Raw genomic sequence first — 18,090 nt, 5'->3', positions numbered from 1 at the left:
GTTATCACAGTCGCAACTTTCCTGCCTCCTTCCATGGATTTCAAAGCTTCAATGGAATATTCATCATTTCCTACCTTCGTTTTAAGCCACTAAGGTGCTTTCTAGAGCTACTTCGTCAACATCTATGTCCAAACCATATACGTTGAGTGCACTCTTTGTAGAGTTGTTGATTAACCTCCTCACGTATGTTGATTTAGTGCCGTTTTTATTTTATTACAGATGGCCTCTGTCTCTTTGCAGCTTTATTTAATCTCCACCAGTGAGTGTCCATCTCTAATTTGCCTGATGCCTTTTATTTGCTCTGTTATTTTTTCCTCACCTTGGAGGTTGGCCTGCAGGTTACTCACCATTTGCACATATGATGTTGTTCTGTATTGAATCTATTTTTTCTTTTATTGTTTTCCATTTTTTCAATTGTCAGCCTTTCATTAAGTAATACTTCTTCCTCATGTTCACAAAAAGCGCATTCTAATATTTTTTTTGTTGTCTCGAGGTCTAGCGGGACAAACATCGCAGCTATATGAATTTGCGTGCTTTTAATGTTGAATCCCGCAGATCATGCATGGAAAATCCCGCTATTTTGATCCCGCAGAATTTCAGAGGGATCCCGCATTTGCGGGATTGGATTCCCTACCCGTAATGACCCCGATTCAGTAAAATAATAATAATGATAATAGGTGTTGCACAACCGGCCAGACAGACATGGTTGTATGGCATACAAAATTGGAAACTGCCGTGCTCATTGACTTTTCATTGCCACAAAATGAAAACCTGTCAAAAACTGATGGAGAGAATCTAAGCCAATATAAAGAACTGGCACATTAAATCAAAAACCCGTGACTTGTCTGACAGGACACTATAGCAGTAGCGTAATATAATTTGATTAATTTCGAAATTATCAATTTATGCTCAAAAATAGTTTACAAGGTGATTTAATCATAAAAATTCTTTCGTGTTTCAAAAGGGTCAATGTTTTCTCAGTTTAATGATTTAGCTATTGTGAAGTTATGAAAAAAGGATTCCTGAAGATGCATTCAACAATCAAATCAGGATTCTTCACGCCTATGGCTCGCACACACAATCGGCTAGCTCGATTGCGATTGGTTACACTAATCTTCCATCTCTCTTGTATTCGGGATCGAGCACAAATGTTTACTTTCAGTTCCTTCTATCTATATTCTAAGAGTTCAACCATATATGAGTGAAAAAATATACGACCAATGTAAAATGCCAAATGTTGCCAGTCTTCACATACCTACCTATCTGAAGTATTTTTAAACTTTCATTAATATTTTTGGCATATCTTTGATAGTTTATTTTGCAGATAAAAGGAATATCTCAATATCTCGCAAAACAATCTATATCCAATTTGTCATTTTGGGCGATTGAATGTTCAGTCTCTTATCAATTCATCACCTTATCTCAACCTATTTAAAAGCCAACTTTTATCGTTCTGTTCTGTAGATGAGATATTTTTGTGATCAGAATGATTAAATTCCTAGTGACTTTCGTCTTATTTACACTTTTTGTGAATATATGCACAGCAGGTGAGTGATCATAGGAAAATGAAAGCCGAGCTTGAGAATTTCGAATTATTCAATTCAACAATCAGAAGAAAGAAACATTGATACACCGAGGTATGGTCCATCAAATTTAGTCCGATAACTATAATAAATCAGTAGAAATGTCAATAGCAAATATCAATTTGACTGCCGTTTTTAAATTCCACTATTTATCAATGAAAAAATTACTTTAAGAACTTGACAAATTCCTCCTTCATTTCCTAAAAAAGTTTTCGTTAGAATGCACTAGTTTCGTTTCGAAATAAACTTTCGAATGTTCGGTATAAAAAATTGTGAATAGTGTGTTATCAAAGGGAATAAATTTCCCAACTATAATCATAGATAATATTCTATTACTTATTAAGTATTTTATTAAGTTATGTCTACGTTTACTTATACTGAATATGAAGATATCTTTTTTGTATATGTGTATTTTCTATTTATGAATATTTAATATTTACTTATATTGTGTATTTTTATTGCTGTATCCATACACAAAAAGAATATTCCTCATATGAGTGTCTTTTCATCAACCTAGAGCAGAATTGCGGGAGCAGGTACTGTGCAAAAGTCTAAAACCGCTGGTGCTCCAGGAATTTGAAACATTGTAGATGAAGCAATATTACAGGTAGTAGAAGATGCTCCTGCAATTAGTACATGTAAGCTGCCAGTGATCCTGGAATATCTTACAAAGAAGTATAATCGGTGCTGAAGAAAAACCGTTTGTACCTCTATCACTACACTCCAGTACAAGGATTAGAATATTTTTGGTCGAATGTAAATTCGCATGTGAAAAAGGAAACATCATTCCAAAAGAAATTTAGAAATGGTGAAGGTCATTTCGAAAAAAATCTTTGAAACATTTTGCTATAAAATTTTGAGTTTAATTGCAATAGAAAAATATTGGATTGGTTAATTTTTGACCCCCTTTCAAATGGAAATATTCTGAAACAAAACTAGTGACGGCATTCTAACCAAAACTTTTTTAGGAAATAAATAAGGAATTTGTCAATTTTTTAAATTAATTTTTTCATACATGAATAGTGGCATTCAAAAAATACAGGCAAATGGATTTAGCAATTTTCTTCATATACCTACCTTCAAATCATACTATAATAATTTCGTTTTAACATTCAATACAGAATACAGTATAGTAATCACACTTGGTCAACGTAGAAATAAATGACGAAAAAGGTGGAAAATCTTAGAAAACACAAGAACTCAAATATCTCTGAAACTTGAGATCACTGCAATCTCCTCCTTCATGACCTCATGGTGAAAATAATTGGACAAATGCGAATATCGTTCGATTGGATACTTATACTTAATCGCTGATAGCTCTTGAGTGCTATGTATGAGTGTATATACAGGGGATCTCGGCACTAAGTGACTCTTTCTGAGGTCATATGATACTGCTACTATTCAGATTTTTTCAGATAACTGCTCTACTGATTCTGGTGATTTTTTCAATGCAAACATATCAGTAATGATTTGTTTTCAATACTGTCCTCATCCAGGCACTTATCGGTGAGAAACTTTGTTTTGATTGAAGATATAAATTCCTCCATTTATGTATTTTATTAGTTTTTTTTCAACGATTCTGTAAAAAAGGGTAAGAATGAAACATTGAAAAAATACACAGTTTCTGAGCATTTTTCTCACATAATCAAAATATATTTTCATCAATATTGCTCATTGAAGGAATAAATATTCATTGCGAGGCGATGAAGAAGTTACATTTCAAATCCAAAGAAAACATTTCGATATTCAATCATAAATGATTACTAGAAAACCGTGTATATTTGGCACCAGCATCATCGAAACATCGTCCCTGGTAGATAGATTAATAGGTGGTCGCCTAGGACGCCAAAATTCAAGGGCGGAATTTCAAGATTGATCAACGAAAATCCCATTCGTATAAATTCGAACTACCAAATGAGAATGTTAATCAGTCAGAAAGAACAAGAACGAATACAAATAAACTTAACATAAAAAACTATCAAATCTGACGCGCATCATGCCTTTTACTCATAGCTAACTCAGATGAAAACTATGCAAAATTCGAAAACGAGCGACGAAGGAGCAAGACGATATTTTCTCTATTTCAGTCAAGATTTGTGAAATATTGTCGAAATTCAATGAAAAATTCAGATTATACATCCTAGTGACATTTGTATTGTATCTTGGCAGTTGGTGTGACTGTTACGAAAATTGACACATTACGGAATTTGAATCGTACGTTTTGAATTTCGATATAATTTATAATTACGCATTTAATTCGTGAATTATGTCTGACGAAATCGATTTAACACCAACAGAATTAAGAGAAATTGCGAATAATGTCGCAAATCATTTTACTAAATCCATCAAATTTTATTATCTTGACAACTGACCTGTGTTGAATTTTGATAGGATCGGAAGTCTGTGTAGACAACCAAAAAACGAAAAATATAACGATGCTGTAATGAACTCATTACAGCATCGTTATCAGTACTGTAATGAACTCATTACGATACTGAAATAGAGAAAGTGATTTTATAGCATGACAATGCTCGACCCCATATTGCGAAAGTGTAGTCAAGACTCACCTGGAGACGTTGAAATGGGAAGTCCTACCCTCGGTCCTACCCCATCCGCCGTATTCTCCAGACGTTGCTCCCTCGGACTTTCACTTGCTTCGATCAATCGCACATGGCCTGGCTGACCGACACTCAGTCTTTAAAGAAGTGAAAAATTGGATCGAATCGTAGATCGCTTCAGAAGGAATTATAAAAAAGGGAGGCAGACCAAACCACAAATACTGGTTCAAACCAGAAATTAAAATGCTGGCTGAAGAGAAGGGAAAATCATACTTGCAATATAGTTATATGGATCATGATCGTTACAGAGGAAAAAAGGAAATATGGGATCTACTCAGGAAAATGAAAAAGTCAGTAAATGGGTACCTACGAAACAAAAATTAGTTTGGAAGAATGGGAGAGGTATCTGAATATTTATGATTATTATAATGCATAATGGGGAACCTTTTTGATTTTAATCAAATTTATCGGTATTCTTTCCTGTTATTTCTGACCGAATCAAATGTCATTTGGTACTGAATTCCTACACATATGAATTTTGTTGATCAAGTTTGAAATGTTGCCATTGAATTTTGGCGCCCTAGGCGACTGCCTATCCTGCCTAGCCCCTAGCGACGGCCCTGACTATAATTATTCTGTCATATCCTGAATTCTTCAGGAAACTGTAAAATCATACCGTAGATTTCCCACCGTTTGTTCTCAAACCCATAATGCACTTTTTGAGACTCTACCTTCTTAGGTTTGAAAGTTATCATGCTCAAGGATGACTGGACAGTATTGCATTTCACCATGAGTTCTTCATCATGAAATGAAAAACAGATATATTACTAATGAAAGTAAGCTATTATCTCAAGTTGAGCAGTTGTAACTTCAAGAATTAATTTATATTAAGATATACGAAATGAAATGGGATATAAAATCTTCAATAAATAATTTTTATATTTTTTGATATTAATTCAAGGCATTTCTTATTGTTTTGTAGCCAATTTGGTGTGCTTTTTCACATCTTGGACAGTTTATAGACCAGGCAATGGAAAATACAACGTTTCGAATCTTCCAGCGGACCTCTGCACCCACGTCAATTATGGGTTTGTCGGTCTTCAAGAATATGATGGCAGCCTATCTATTTTAGATGACTGGGAGGCAAATGGTTTATATGAGTTAGAGCATTTGAAGCAGTAAGTATGCTTTTCTTGTTTATTTCGGTAGTAAGTGGAATGAAAATAATAATAACAATAATTTCTGGGAATTTCTAATTGAAGAAAAAAAGGACAAATATTATTTATCATATTTGTCCTTGAAAAAACTTCCGTTCATACAAATCTTATATCTTTGTGTTAATATCGTTATTTCATATATTTTTTTTTGTTATCAGACAAAAAACTAGGGTAATAGAACTAAATTCCCAATTATGTAATCAATCATTTTCATTAGTTCATTATTTTACCTCTTATTTCCTAATCCAATGGAAAACATTAGATACAAATGGTTCTCTATTGAATCGAATCAGTGGCGTACCCAGGAGGGGGAGGATAAGGGGGATATATCCCCCTCCGGGACGAATATTGAGTGAACATGGCACCGCGTATCAATGGTAACATTGCTGAAACGACTTGTTATAAATGTAATAAAGAGGTAAAAAATTTTGTCACTTGCTCAAAAATGCAGCAAATTGGTGAACTTTATGTGAGGCTGGAAGGACAAATTGTTTGTTGTGAAGACCTAACCTCAAAAAAATGCCAATGCCAGGATAAAGATTTGGAAATACAAAAACTGAAAGTACGCCTTGCTGATTTGAATGGAGTGTTATTCGAACAGTCAATGAGTGAAATGAAGACAACAGAAAATACTTCTGAGTGCTCTAACGAAGATATTCCTGTGATAGATTCTGAGATTCCATCAGTTAGAGATGATCACAGAAAAGAGGTGAAGTATCTAAATCGCATAATTGAGGAAAAATCCAATATGATTTTGGAGCTGCATGACAAAATAGTTGTTTTGAAAAAGTACATAACTCTAATTGAAAATGTTAATGAAAACAAACGGATGGCGCCATCTCTAATCGTAAAGGAAAACAAACATTTCTCTGAAACAGATCATGAACGTATTACAGAGAGCGAAAATGTATCTACTAAGAAGTCCAAATTACCGGCCACAAAATATAAAGAAATCAAACATACCAAGGAGAAAACTACAACAATGACAGAAACCTGCCCTGTTGAAGAAAATACTAAAATAGTTCATGAAGCTGTAAACGGTAATATGAAAGCACAAAGTGCAAATGAGAGAAAAGAAAGAAATAGGCCGATAAAGAAAAATATAGGAGTGACTGGAACGTGCGTGGACTAATCAGTTTTTTTTGCAGTACCGAAACGAGTATGGCTTTACGTGGGGAATGTAGGCGAGAATGTAGAAGAATCCCATATTGAAAATCAGCTCAAAGAAAAGTTTTCGAGTAAAAGTTTCGTTATAGAGAAACTCCCTAAGCGTGTTACCGCTAATACTGTATCTTTCAAGATTGACGCGGATCTGTCATTGCTGGACGATATTCATAAGCCCGAAAACTGGCCACTTCTACTATGTTCTGTGGACTACAAACGGGTTTGCATAACTGAGCACTGGATGTCAGACGATGAATTGAAATTTCTGAATATAAAAAATTATAAGGTAGCGAGTGCTTACTCTCGAAAAAATGTCCAACATGGTTGCACTCTTATACTAACAAGGGATGATGCTGAGACAACCCAAATATCTGAAATAATCCAAATGAAGTTAGAAGAGCATGTTGAAATGTGTTCAGTGTTGGAGAGATCCACGTATACCTACTACATTCGCGTGTATAGACCTCCAAGGGGCGATTTCGATATATTTCTCCAAAAATTAGATGAAGCTCTCAGTTTCAAGCCTGTCTCATCGAAATATTATTATAGCGGGAGATTTTAATGTACGATTCTGTGAGGAAACAGGCGATAAAATAAAAATACAAGAAATACTACTGTCATATGGTCTGCATATAATATTTAGCGAGCCATCTCGTGTAACGCTTACATCTGCGAATTGCATTGACAACATATTTACTAATATGGACAGTGCGAGTTATGTAGCGCAAACAATTGATTACCACATTTCGGACCATGAGGGACAGAAGTTGGAGATTCCGAAGGAAAACCCTCCTGAAAAAAGAGAATATAAGACAATCCGCATTATAAATACAGAAAATACTCACCTGTTTCGAGAAGGATTGAAAGATGTTGATTGGGGTTTTATGAATGGGAACTGTGTTCGTAGGCAGTGTAAGAGTTTTCACGACACTGTTTTGAATTTATTCCACCGGTGTTTCCCTGAAACAAAAATTATAAAGAAGAATGATCGCAGCAAAAAAATTTGGGAAAATACTGAAATTATGGATCTGAAAAATAAGGTAGATGCTACCCACACGATATTTCAGGTCAGAAGGGATGAAGATTCGTTTAAAGTCTATAAAGAAATGAAATTGAAGCTGAAGCAACTAGTAAAGGCGGCCACCCACGAGGCTCCCATGTTCGAGCGTTCGGATAATTTCACATTCGGGCAGATCGGGACACGACCGCACGACTGTAAATCAGAGAATGAACTTGACTGTCCGACTGGAATCTCTTGGACGCTTGGCGTTCAAAGTCTCGAAAAAACGCTTCGTGAGTGGCGGGCTTAACGGATACCATCAAGAACAGGGATATGGAATTCCTAAACCAATCGGAAAACAAGAGTCGGGCTATATGGAAAGTCATAAATAATAGAAGTCTGAGGAAAAATTCAACTGCTACTTTGCCACTATTGCAGAGAGACTAAATACACAGAAAACCGATCCAGGAAGGTGTGACAACCTTTTGAAGAACAAAAAGGTGAATAGTATGAAATCCTGTTTCCTGCTGCCAACGACGAAAGATGAAGTAATGAGAACGGTTTCGGAGTTTAACAACAAATCCTCAAAAGATATTTATGGCTTGTCGGTGAGATTACTCAAGGAGACGATTGACTATCTGGTGGACCCACTCACACATCTGATGAATGCTTGTCTTGAGCAAGGATATTTCCCGGATGAATGGAAACTGTCAAGAGTATTACCTGTGCATAAGAAGGGAGAAAAAATCTAATGAAAATTATAGGCCCATATCTATACTACCAGCCATTTCTAAGGTTCTCAAGTCCCTAATCAAAACAAGATGGCTCTCGTTCTTGGAGGAGAGCATGTAGCTTTCAGGTCAGCAACATGGCTTCAGGAAGGGAAGATCCACGATAACGGCCATAATCCAGATGACAGAGTTCATTATGGACGCATTAGACAGCACAGATGAAGTGATGTTAACCTGCATAGATTTGAGTAAGGCATTTGATTGCGTGGAACACCAAAAACTCTTATCCAAGTTGGAGTATGTTGGGGTCCGAGGGCCAGCTCTTGGTCTGATAAAATCTTACTTGCACGATCGTTACCAAATAGTAGACCTTGATGGAAAAATATCTTCCAAATGCAGAGTCACCCAAGGAGTTCCCCAGGGATCGGTGCTTGGACCAATTTTATTTGTCCTTTACATCGATGACTTGGTGCATAATGTTGTGGTGGATGACGTAGTGCTCTTTGCGGATGATGTCTCCTTTCTAAATAGAGATAAAGTGGAAAGTATACTTCAGGCGAAATCTAAAAAATCCATAGATGATGCTATTGGTTGGTTCATAAACAACAGTATGAGTGTAAATGCTGATAAAATGAAGGAGCTCGTAATTACCACCAAATGATGAAACAAAGATAGTATATCTCTGCTTGGATTATCAATCAGCGGAAACCTAGGTTGAGATCAGCATGTGAACGAATTGTCTGACAAACTTTCAACAGCACTCTTCGCAATTAGAAACATAAAGAACTTTCTCACAGAAAAAGAAGCCCTGATTGTGTACCATGCTCAATTCCACGGACGGATGACCTATGGCATCATTGTTTGGGGGGCGTCCTCGGAAGCGGGAAGGATATTCCTGAAACAGAAAAATGCTATGAGAATAGTAGCAGGGGAAGGTCGGATGACAAGCTGTAGACCATTTTTCAAAAAATATGGTATACTTACTGTTTCATGCTGTTACATCATGAAGTGCCTCTTATATGTGCATGGGAGCGGAAACAGGTTCCAGAAACACTTGAACGTTCACGGTCACAACACGCGATTCAAGGACAAATATGTACCTTCTTTACATAGACTGGAGAAAACGAGAAACATGCACATATATAACAGCCTAAAACTCTATAACAAACTACCGGATAGCCTGACATCACTACATTAAAATGCCTTCAAGAAAAAATAAAGAGCTTGTTTAAAAAAATGTATTCTACTCGATGGATGAGTTTCAGTCCCATAAATCTAGTCATTCTCACGAAAAATTGTTTATTTTGTCGTTGATTATATCCTACTGTGAAATTTGTAACGTGTGAACATGTACTTATATTTATTATATACATATATTTTGACAGCATCTGTAAATACTTGAGATGAATATATCTATATATCTATCTATCTATATATATATATCTATCTATCCATCATAAGTCTCAACCTACCTTTATCTATCACGATCTTTTTATGAGTAAACAAACTTCTTTGGAAAACTTCTTCAAAAGAAGGAAAATTGATGCAGGCGAACCTTAGTTTTTCGCGTTTAAGTACAACAGCTGACCCTTCGATAGATGAAAATCAATTTCAAGAAGTGTCTGTAAATTCAAAGGACAACAGAAACGAATAACCAAAATTTTTTCTTTATCCCCCCAGGCCTCATGTCTGGGTACGCCATTGAATCGAATAATAGTACCCATATTCTTATTTTCAGAATAATGTAAATATTTCAGAAATTATATACGGATATGGATTTAATGAAAATTCAAAGAATATATATACAGAGTGGCCACTTTTTCAATGGGATTGTTTTGGTAACTTTTGAACCATGAGAGTTAGGAGGTCGGTCAAATGGAGAAAAAATTGCATGCATAGAAGCATTGTCGAGCATCGAAATTATCAGGGCCGGTTATTGAGATACCATGAGAAAAGTAAATTCTTTCATTTTGATTTTTCTTAATTTCCCACTTTATTTCAAATATTATCAAAAAATGTTGAAAGAACTTTTCATTCGACAGTAAATTATCCTCAATTTGACTTAATCAGATTTCGTATCCAAAGTTCCGTACTCTCTGGGCCACCCTCAAACTCATTTTTTCAATACGGACCTGCATATTTTATGACACTTTTCGAAATAACTTTTAACGCTGAATTCAACGATATATCATACAATGTAATTTAAAGTTGAATTTTAGGTGATTTTGACCCCATTAAAAAAGTGGCCACTCTGTATAGTCTGTACACATCACAAAAAAAGATTTTCAATAGTATATTTTAAAACAAGTTTCAGAATGTGCTCCCATTCCGAAACGAATGCGAAATTCGAACACATTAGTTTTAGAATTGCTTCTGCAACGAGTATTAGATGGTATTTTCTCTATTTCAGTTTCAAGTTTCAAGTTTTGTGAAACATTGTCGAAATTCAATGAAAAATTCAGATTATAGTAAGAATTAAGAGAAATGGCAAAAAATGTTGCAAATCATTTCACTATCTATATCCAAATTATATTATATTGACAATTATTGACGTTTCTTGAAGTTTAATAGAATTGGAAGTCAATATAGATAACCACAAAACGAAAAATATAACTGAAAACGATGATGTAATAAATTCATTACAGCACTTTTTTAGAACTCATTACGATACTGAAATAGAGAAAATAATTTATTGATTTATGTTTTGCCAATATACTTTTACTATTTTGATTTCTTATTAGTCGTGTATAGTATATTTATTCTGAAACTTTTGTTGTTTTATTATAGGAAAAGAAAACAAAACCCTAAATTGAAATTAGTGGTCAGTATGGGTGGATGGAATGAAGGTTCTGAAAAATATTCTCATGTGGCAGCTGACCCCAAGCTCCGTAAAAACATGATCAATAGTGTGCTTTCCTTCCTTGACAAATATGAATTTGATGGGTTTGATCTTGACTGGGAATATCCGGATCAACGAGGTGGAAAATCAGAAGATGTACAGAACTTCGTCACATTATTGAAGGAATTCAAGGAGGCATTCGCTCCGAAAAACTACATCCTTTCTATAGACGTTAGTGGAGGCGTAGTATCTGCAAATACATCATATTATATCCAAGAAGTTGGAGAGTAAGTTCAAATTATTCCTAATTAAATATACGCATCCCCATAATAATACGTAATAATTCCACTTCCATAACCATTGATATCAAATTATTCAATCTAATTTAGAGAATATCCCAACAATTCGAAAAGAATTCTTATTAGAAGTGAGAGCTCACTTATTTTGCAATCTCTTCAGGAGTTTGTTGCGCTTGTTCTCAGACGAAATCACTATCATATTGCCACAATGTCTCTAATTTTCGAATTTTGAGACGATATTGTTTATAAACGATGAGGTTGGACTGATGACGAATCCGTGCTCGAATTCGATTCTGGCCGACTGGCCCCCTACCTTATATTCGGCATATACAGGGTGTTTCACGAATGATTGTACAGGCTTTCAGGGCAGATGTGGGACATTTCGGTGAGTCTGAATCAGTGTTGTTGAAAGTTTTCGCTGAAATACATAAACTAATATAGTTAGGACATGTTTCGAGCACTGATTCAGACTCACCAAAATGTCCTGCATCTGCCCTGAAAGCCTGTTCAATCATTCGTGAAACACCTTGTATAGACGAAAAATTATTGTACAATATACAAATCAAATTTCTGATCTATCATTAATAATAAATATTAAAAATGAATATTAAATAGCCTGATCTATTATTACAGAAATATAAGGCATTTTTTTTCGATATTCTGCTTCAATTTACTATATTTCTGGTGTCGTGATCAACTCGAAGTTTTGTACATAGCTTGAAATTATTATTTTATATCAACCTGCAAATTTCAACTGAATCAAGTCTGTTGTTTGCAAGATATTGAGTATTTTATCCGATGTTGTGCCTGAATTTGTTCTGGTTCTGATCAGATCGAATTTAGTGGAAAGCTAAAAATTGTCCGAATTATCTGAATCTCCATCGAATGGATTGTTCTGATATTATCATCAAAACAAAATTTCGAAAAGTCTCGAACTCCTATTCAAAGTTTAGCCATTGCCCAATTCAAAATTTTCAATTTCTGCATTCAGGATGTGAACTCAACCTAAAATTTGAATTTTCTAGGATTTTGCTTGTTTACGGACTGGCGAACTTGATTGGATTTGAGGGCGGAGTCGTCATCAGTAAGTCCAGTTATCTTTAGAGACCAACCCCTTCTCAAAATTCTAAAAATACCAATAACGTATCGTTATTATACAGTTCGGAAAACGAGATCTCCAAAAATACTTCAACTATTTTCACATTTTTCAATTAAATAAATCTCAATTCAGATTAGTTGAGATTTCATGATGTTATGGATGTTCAAAGAAAATATAAAATTTGACACCTGTTCAAAATGTGTTTATAATGGATTAATTCTACTTTTAGGGCAGTGGACATGATAAACGTTATGGCTTATGATTATCATGGTGCTTTCGAGGATTATGTTGGCCATTATGCACCTCTATATGCTTCACATCTCGATTATGACGAACTGCAACAAACTCTGAACGTGGTAAGGTTTTGGAATCGAATGTAATTCCTAATCAATTCCAAATTATTTTTGACTTTTTTGGAAAACACTCTCTATGGACTATCACAACATTTTTATTCGTTAGTTCGATAAACGAGATTTTTGCATTTTATAAATAGCTATTTGCTATTATAGAAAATTTATGAGATACATACGTAGATATTACTGAATCATTTTCAACAACAAAGACGGCGCAGGTATTCAGCAGTGTTGGCGATCGCCGATTTTCTGGCAACTGAGGAAGCCTTGCGAAAAAGTTGAACAATTGAACTGAATTATTCGTGAATATTTTCGCATGGTTGCGTAGTATTTAGATTATAAGAGTTGCAGAATGGTCTGGCGACAATGAAAGTAGGCAATACAACACGCAAGACTTGGGGAATCCCCGACTTTGGAAAAGGGCTCTTTTTGAAATAGATTTCAAATAATTGATATCATAAATGAAACCAAGTCGTTCATAATTTCATGTTATGCTTTAAATCGACCGTCGGTTTTGACTATGATTGAATTATTCATTTTTTCAAAGAATAGGAGAAGTACGGACATGAAAGTCAGTCAGAAACTTCTGAGCGGAGTACCTAATTGCATGAGGACCCACCCATTCCTCAGATGAGAGACGCCATTCCTCGTGAAAATGGGTTCATTAGTAAATAAAATTCTATTGACCAATCTTTCATTTCTTAAAATCAACCGACTAAAATTTTTATCACCTGGTTCCTATCGTTGAATTTTCTGAAAATGAAAAGGATGAAGATCATGTTTCTCCAATTCATGCCATACCGGCACGTTCAGAGTATGAGCAATTTTTCTAGCGCTTTTTTCTGGACGTGTCTCTGTCATTTCAAGAATGTTTTTATTGATATTTAGGTGCCTTTTTTGGGAATCATTAACTTTTAATGTGGGAGCTATTTTTACGAATTTAATCGAAAACTGAAGAAAAAGTTTTGTGATGTGGTAACCTTCTATTATTGATTAGTACAGCCGCTTTACTATTACAGTCACAAAAACAACATGTCAGCATATTCTTGATTCGAGAATTTATGAGGTATTATTATGTATGATTTCAATATCAGAAACAAACCACTATACTGCAAACAAATTTTCTGTATCCATTCCAGTTGTCAAATTTCATGTCATAGATATTGTTGTAGCCTAAACTCTTGTAGGATTTAACAGAAAATGATTTCTCGATATTTTATTTTTCAATAGTTATCAGAATTTGTCAGAATATCACGATATACATCTGAGTTAAATGGTGTGAGGTAAACTAAAATCTTCCGATCCCCAACAAATATTTCAGCTCTCTCGCAATATTTTAATCAAATTCCAATATTCCACTATACAGGGAGTTGAATCTCAAAATTCTGGAAATTTTCATGTTTTTCCATTTTTGATCAGTTTAAAGATGAATTGATGGATCTAATGAAGTTACTCAAACATTCCAAATATCAATCGAATGTATGTACTGGGAGGTTCAAAGAGTTATAAGGATTTGAAACTATTGGTAATTGACAAAACACACTGTATCTCGGCTATAGAGTTGATTAGATCTAACATATACAGGGTGATTCATTGGTTAATGAGCGGAAGCTCAAGGTAGATAGAAGACACAGAGGCGACTCAGAATAACCTATATTTGAAGGGTCTATTTCTCTTCCTGATCAAGATACAGTGTGTTTTATTGATTTTGTCAATTTTTTCAATTACCTATAACTTTCGGACCATATTTTCTGCTATTTTGTACGTTTATTCTCTGCAACAACTACTTCATACAGACATAGTAACTGATTTTGTTCTACAGATCCGGTCTAGGAAAAACCACCTTATATATTTTCTGCTATTTTGTACGTTTATTCTCTGCAACAACTACTTCATACAGACATAGCAACTGATTTTGTTTTACAGATCCGGTCTAGGAAAAATTGATGAATGAGATTCAACCCATAAAAACAACCTGAAAATCCAGATATTTACACAGGGTAGTTTTTTCTTCATTGATCTACTTATTTTTTTAATAACTCCATTGCTCGAAGGATATTATAGAAGTGTATTATGTTAACTTCAAAGATCGTTCAGGCCCTAGATAATCAAAAATACAATTATGAAAAAGAAACTAAATATTTCCATTTTATCTCCTTTGATGAATATTTTCTTTTTTTCTGATTAATATTCTTCATGCAAATCATCGATTTGTTTCTTTTCGAGGTGTACTTCAATAAAACACTGGATATTATTTTAGTATAGAGTCGAAACTAACCGGCGTTTCACTAAGAATTGATTCTGTTCTGACTTTCCTTTTGTTGAAATAACGAATGATTCAAAAACTGTCAAAAATCGAAAATTACCAATTTATGACTTAACAATAAAGTTTTCGATATGTATCTTCATATTTTCCGTTCACATACTTTTTTTCAGAAAAGTGGAATCGAATTCTGGCTAGACCAAGGAGCACCGGCCAGCAAACTCAATCTTGGCATCGGAACATATGGAAGAGGTTTTACCTTGGCTGATTCAAAAAACACAAGTCTTTATGCACCTATGACAGGTCCTTGCACTGCAGGTCCTTATACAAGAGAGGAAGGAACAATCGGATATAACGAAGTAAATAATTTTGAATTCTTTCTCTGACCATTTCAGTGATTATTCACTCCAAGTCAAATTTCATCCCTATATATTTTTATTTCGGTTGATTGAATTTCAGAACTGTGAAAATAAAATTCATCTAAAAAAGTGTCTGCATGATGTGAGTGCACTTTAGAATTCATCAACTACTACTAGTTAATGGAAGCTAAACACAAACATGAAATATTTCTTTCATGTCTCCTCAATCAACAATTGAATGAGATGTAACAAAGGTTTCAAAATCTATTATACGAAAAACGTTTCCTTCAAGAAACCAAGCTAGTATCTCCTTCTAATAAATATTTAATGGATTCGCTCCTTACTTAATAGAACTTCCTGTCGTTTCTAACTGAAATACATTCTCATTGGGTATTTTGAATTTCATCACATGGGATTTTTGTTGATCATTAATCATTAAATATTTTGAAATATTGTAATTTAATTTCAGATTTGTGAACTGTACTCTGATTACACATACTACTGGGATGACGAGCAAAAGGTGCCTCACATAGTGAAAGGCAATCAGTGGATAGGATATGATGATGCTACGTCAGTGAAAGATAAAGTTGAATTCGCTAAAAGCAAAGGACTTGGTGGTTTAATGGTTTGGTCTCTAGACACTGATGATTTTATGGGAATTTGCGGTAACGGAAAATATCCATTGATAAAAACAATGAAGAAAACATTGAACGAAAATTATATTTCATGATTTTCTAATAAAATTTGATCTTACTTCAAGAATAAAAGTTTTTCTTGTGCAATTACCAAAAAATATGGTTTCATATCTATTAAAAATATATTAATTCCTATACAGAACACAACCGGTTCTCCTAACTCCTACATCACACAACTTTTGAGTTTCTAAAAGTTGTCATAATATGTGGAATGCCGAGATGAGATGAATATTCATACTCACTGGGAATCTTGCAAAATACATCTTCAGATAATCAGAGTCGAATGAAATCATTATATTTCAGACTGTTCAGTGAAAACTTAATATTCTGAAGGGGCAGAATGGAACATACCAAAAACAGATTCAGAGGCAACATGTCTTCAAATACTTATATTCCAACAACCATCATTCCACTATTTTTATGAACTAACCAAAAATTGTATACTTTTCCATACTATGTTTCGACTGATTTCAACCACGCAGTTAAATCACCTATTTCGTTAAAGGTATAAAAAAAATAATATTTTTCTATGTAATTAGGAAATACCACCCAAAACAACCACCTGCTACCAACGAAAAACGTCCTGAATATACGCCACTTGCCAAAATTACTCACGATACACGTGCATTGGCACGGATTCTGAAACATCTATTGCACTTATGGGTGCATTTACGAATTAGGAACGAAGGGATTTCAGGTGATACTGTTCACAAATGAGTATAAGAGCAGGAAATTTTTTATGAGTAGGAGAATCCTCTCCTACTCATAATAATAAAATTAAGAGAATTTGCATCTTCCGATTATTATGAGACCACAGGAGTCAAGGATTGGAATTAAAAAACTTAATCGTTTGGGTACAATTTTTATTTCGTCAGAGCATTCAAATCTTCGGAAGAATGAAATATTGATCCAGTAGTTTGAAAGGTAAAAAGTCGTTTAGAATCTAAAAAATTTGACTCAAGAGTGAATTAAATTCCTCATGCTCCTGTTTATGTGAGAAAATGAGTCAGAGGGACAGTGTATTAAGGAAATTAATCCAGGCACATACTTAGAATCTTAGAATATTTTGAACGTTTCAAAATTAACTCAAATGCTAATGTTCGAAACTTTACATTGTTAGATTTCAGAAAAATCTTGGCATTTGTATTTATTTTGAAACATTTCAAAATTATATTTATCGTTAACATTTGAACATTCGAACAATATAATATTATATTTTATAATATTGAAATATCATTTTGTGATATTTCAAGAGCATCCAGTCCAGAAAAGTCGCCCATAACACGCCGAAATTTAGTGGTTTGTGGTTGGATGCAACATCGCGCGCTGAAAGATTTAAGTTGATTTCTCGGTTGCGATTTTGCAGATGGGTTTTTCGGAACCAACGAGCTATTCTCAGAACGCTTTTTACTGATGGAGCGACCTTCATAAAATATGTCATTTTGAATGTTCGCAATGCACATATTTGGTCCCGAATGAATCCGAAAATGATTAGGAAACGCAGTTCACAACATCGTTTTTCAAACAATATTTGTTGTGGTATTAACAATATTGAATAACTCTAATGGTTCTTATTATTTGAAATAATCAAATTACAATAAAATTGGACCATAAATTCTTCCACACAGGCTGAATGGAGTGACATATCTACAATTTTTAATCGAGCATTTGCCAGGGCTCTTGAATGATGGAAGCAATATTCCAAGAGGAATGTACTTCCAACATGATGGAGCGCCGTCATATTTTACCCGTGAAATTGTAGCGCATTTGAATGAATTTTATCCAGGGTTGGGTAGGGGGGGACCTTATGACTGGCCTGCAAGATCCCCAGATCTTACATGCTTGGATTATTGTCTATGGGGGCACTTAAAAATGAAGTTTTCTCCGAATGAATCATAGACAGGAAGCATTTGATTAATCGTATTCAAGC

General features: G+C 34.5%; 1 protein-coding gene and 1 long non-coding RNA gene across 3 annotated transcripts; one reads left to right on the top strand and one right to left on the bottom strand.

Annotated features, from left to right (window-relative positions):
* The first annotated feature begins 1,360 nt into the window (after positions 1-1,360).
* On the top strand, positions 1,361-16,227 carry LOC123670816 (chitotriosidase-1-like). The gene is made up of 6 exons (XM_045604378.1): positions 1,361-1,547; positions 5,124-5,319; positions 11,041-11,379; positions 12,720-12,846; positions 15,280-15,465; positions 15,935-16,227. The coding sequence occupies exons 1-6, from the start codon at positions 1,487-1,489 to the stop codon at positions 16,193-16,195; spliced, it is 1,170 nt and encodes a 389-aa protein (XP_045460334.1). The 5' UTR covers positions 1,361-1,486; the 3' UTR covers positions 16,196-16,227.
* LOC123670818 lies at positions 7,132-10,050 on the bottom strand. Of its 2 annotated transcripts, XR_006745991.1 has the most exons (3): positions 9,238-10,050; positions 7,368-9,148; positions 7,132-7,314 (listed from the first exon to the last, which is right to left on the bottom strand). It is a non-coding gene; the product is annotated as an uncharacterized LOC123670818 (long non-coding RNA). The 2 variants fall into 2 exon arrangements; XR_006745990.1 differs by having other exon boundaries at positions 7,368-10,050.
* Positions 16,228-18,090: the final 1,863 nt, after the last annotated feature.

This window comes from Harmonia axyridis, chromosome 1 (genome assembly GCF_914767665.1).
Source record: "Harmonia axyridis chromosome 1, icHarAxyr1.1, whole genome shotgun sequence".
In the NCBI taxonomy this organism is placed as follows: Eukaryota; Metazoa; Arthropoda; class Insecta; order Coleoptera; family Coccinellidae; genus Harmonia; species Harmonia axyridis.
Note: the sequence above shows the minus strand (reverse complement) of the source record. Positions and strands in the feature narration are given on the sequence as shown.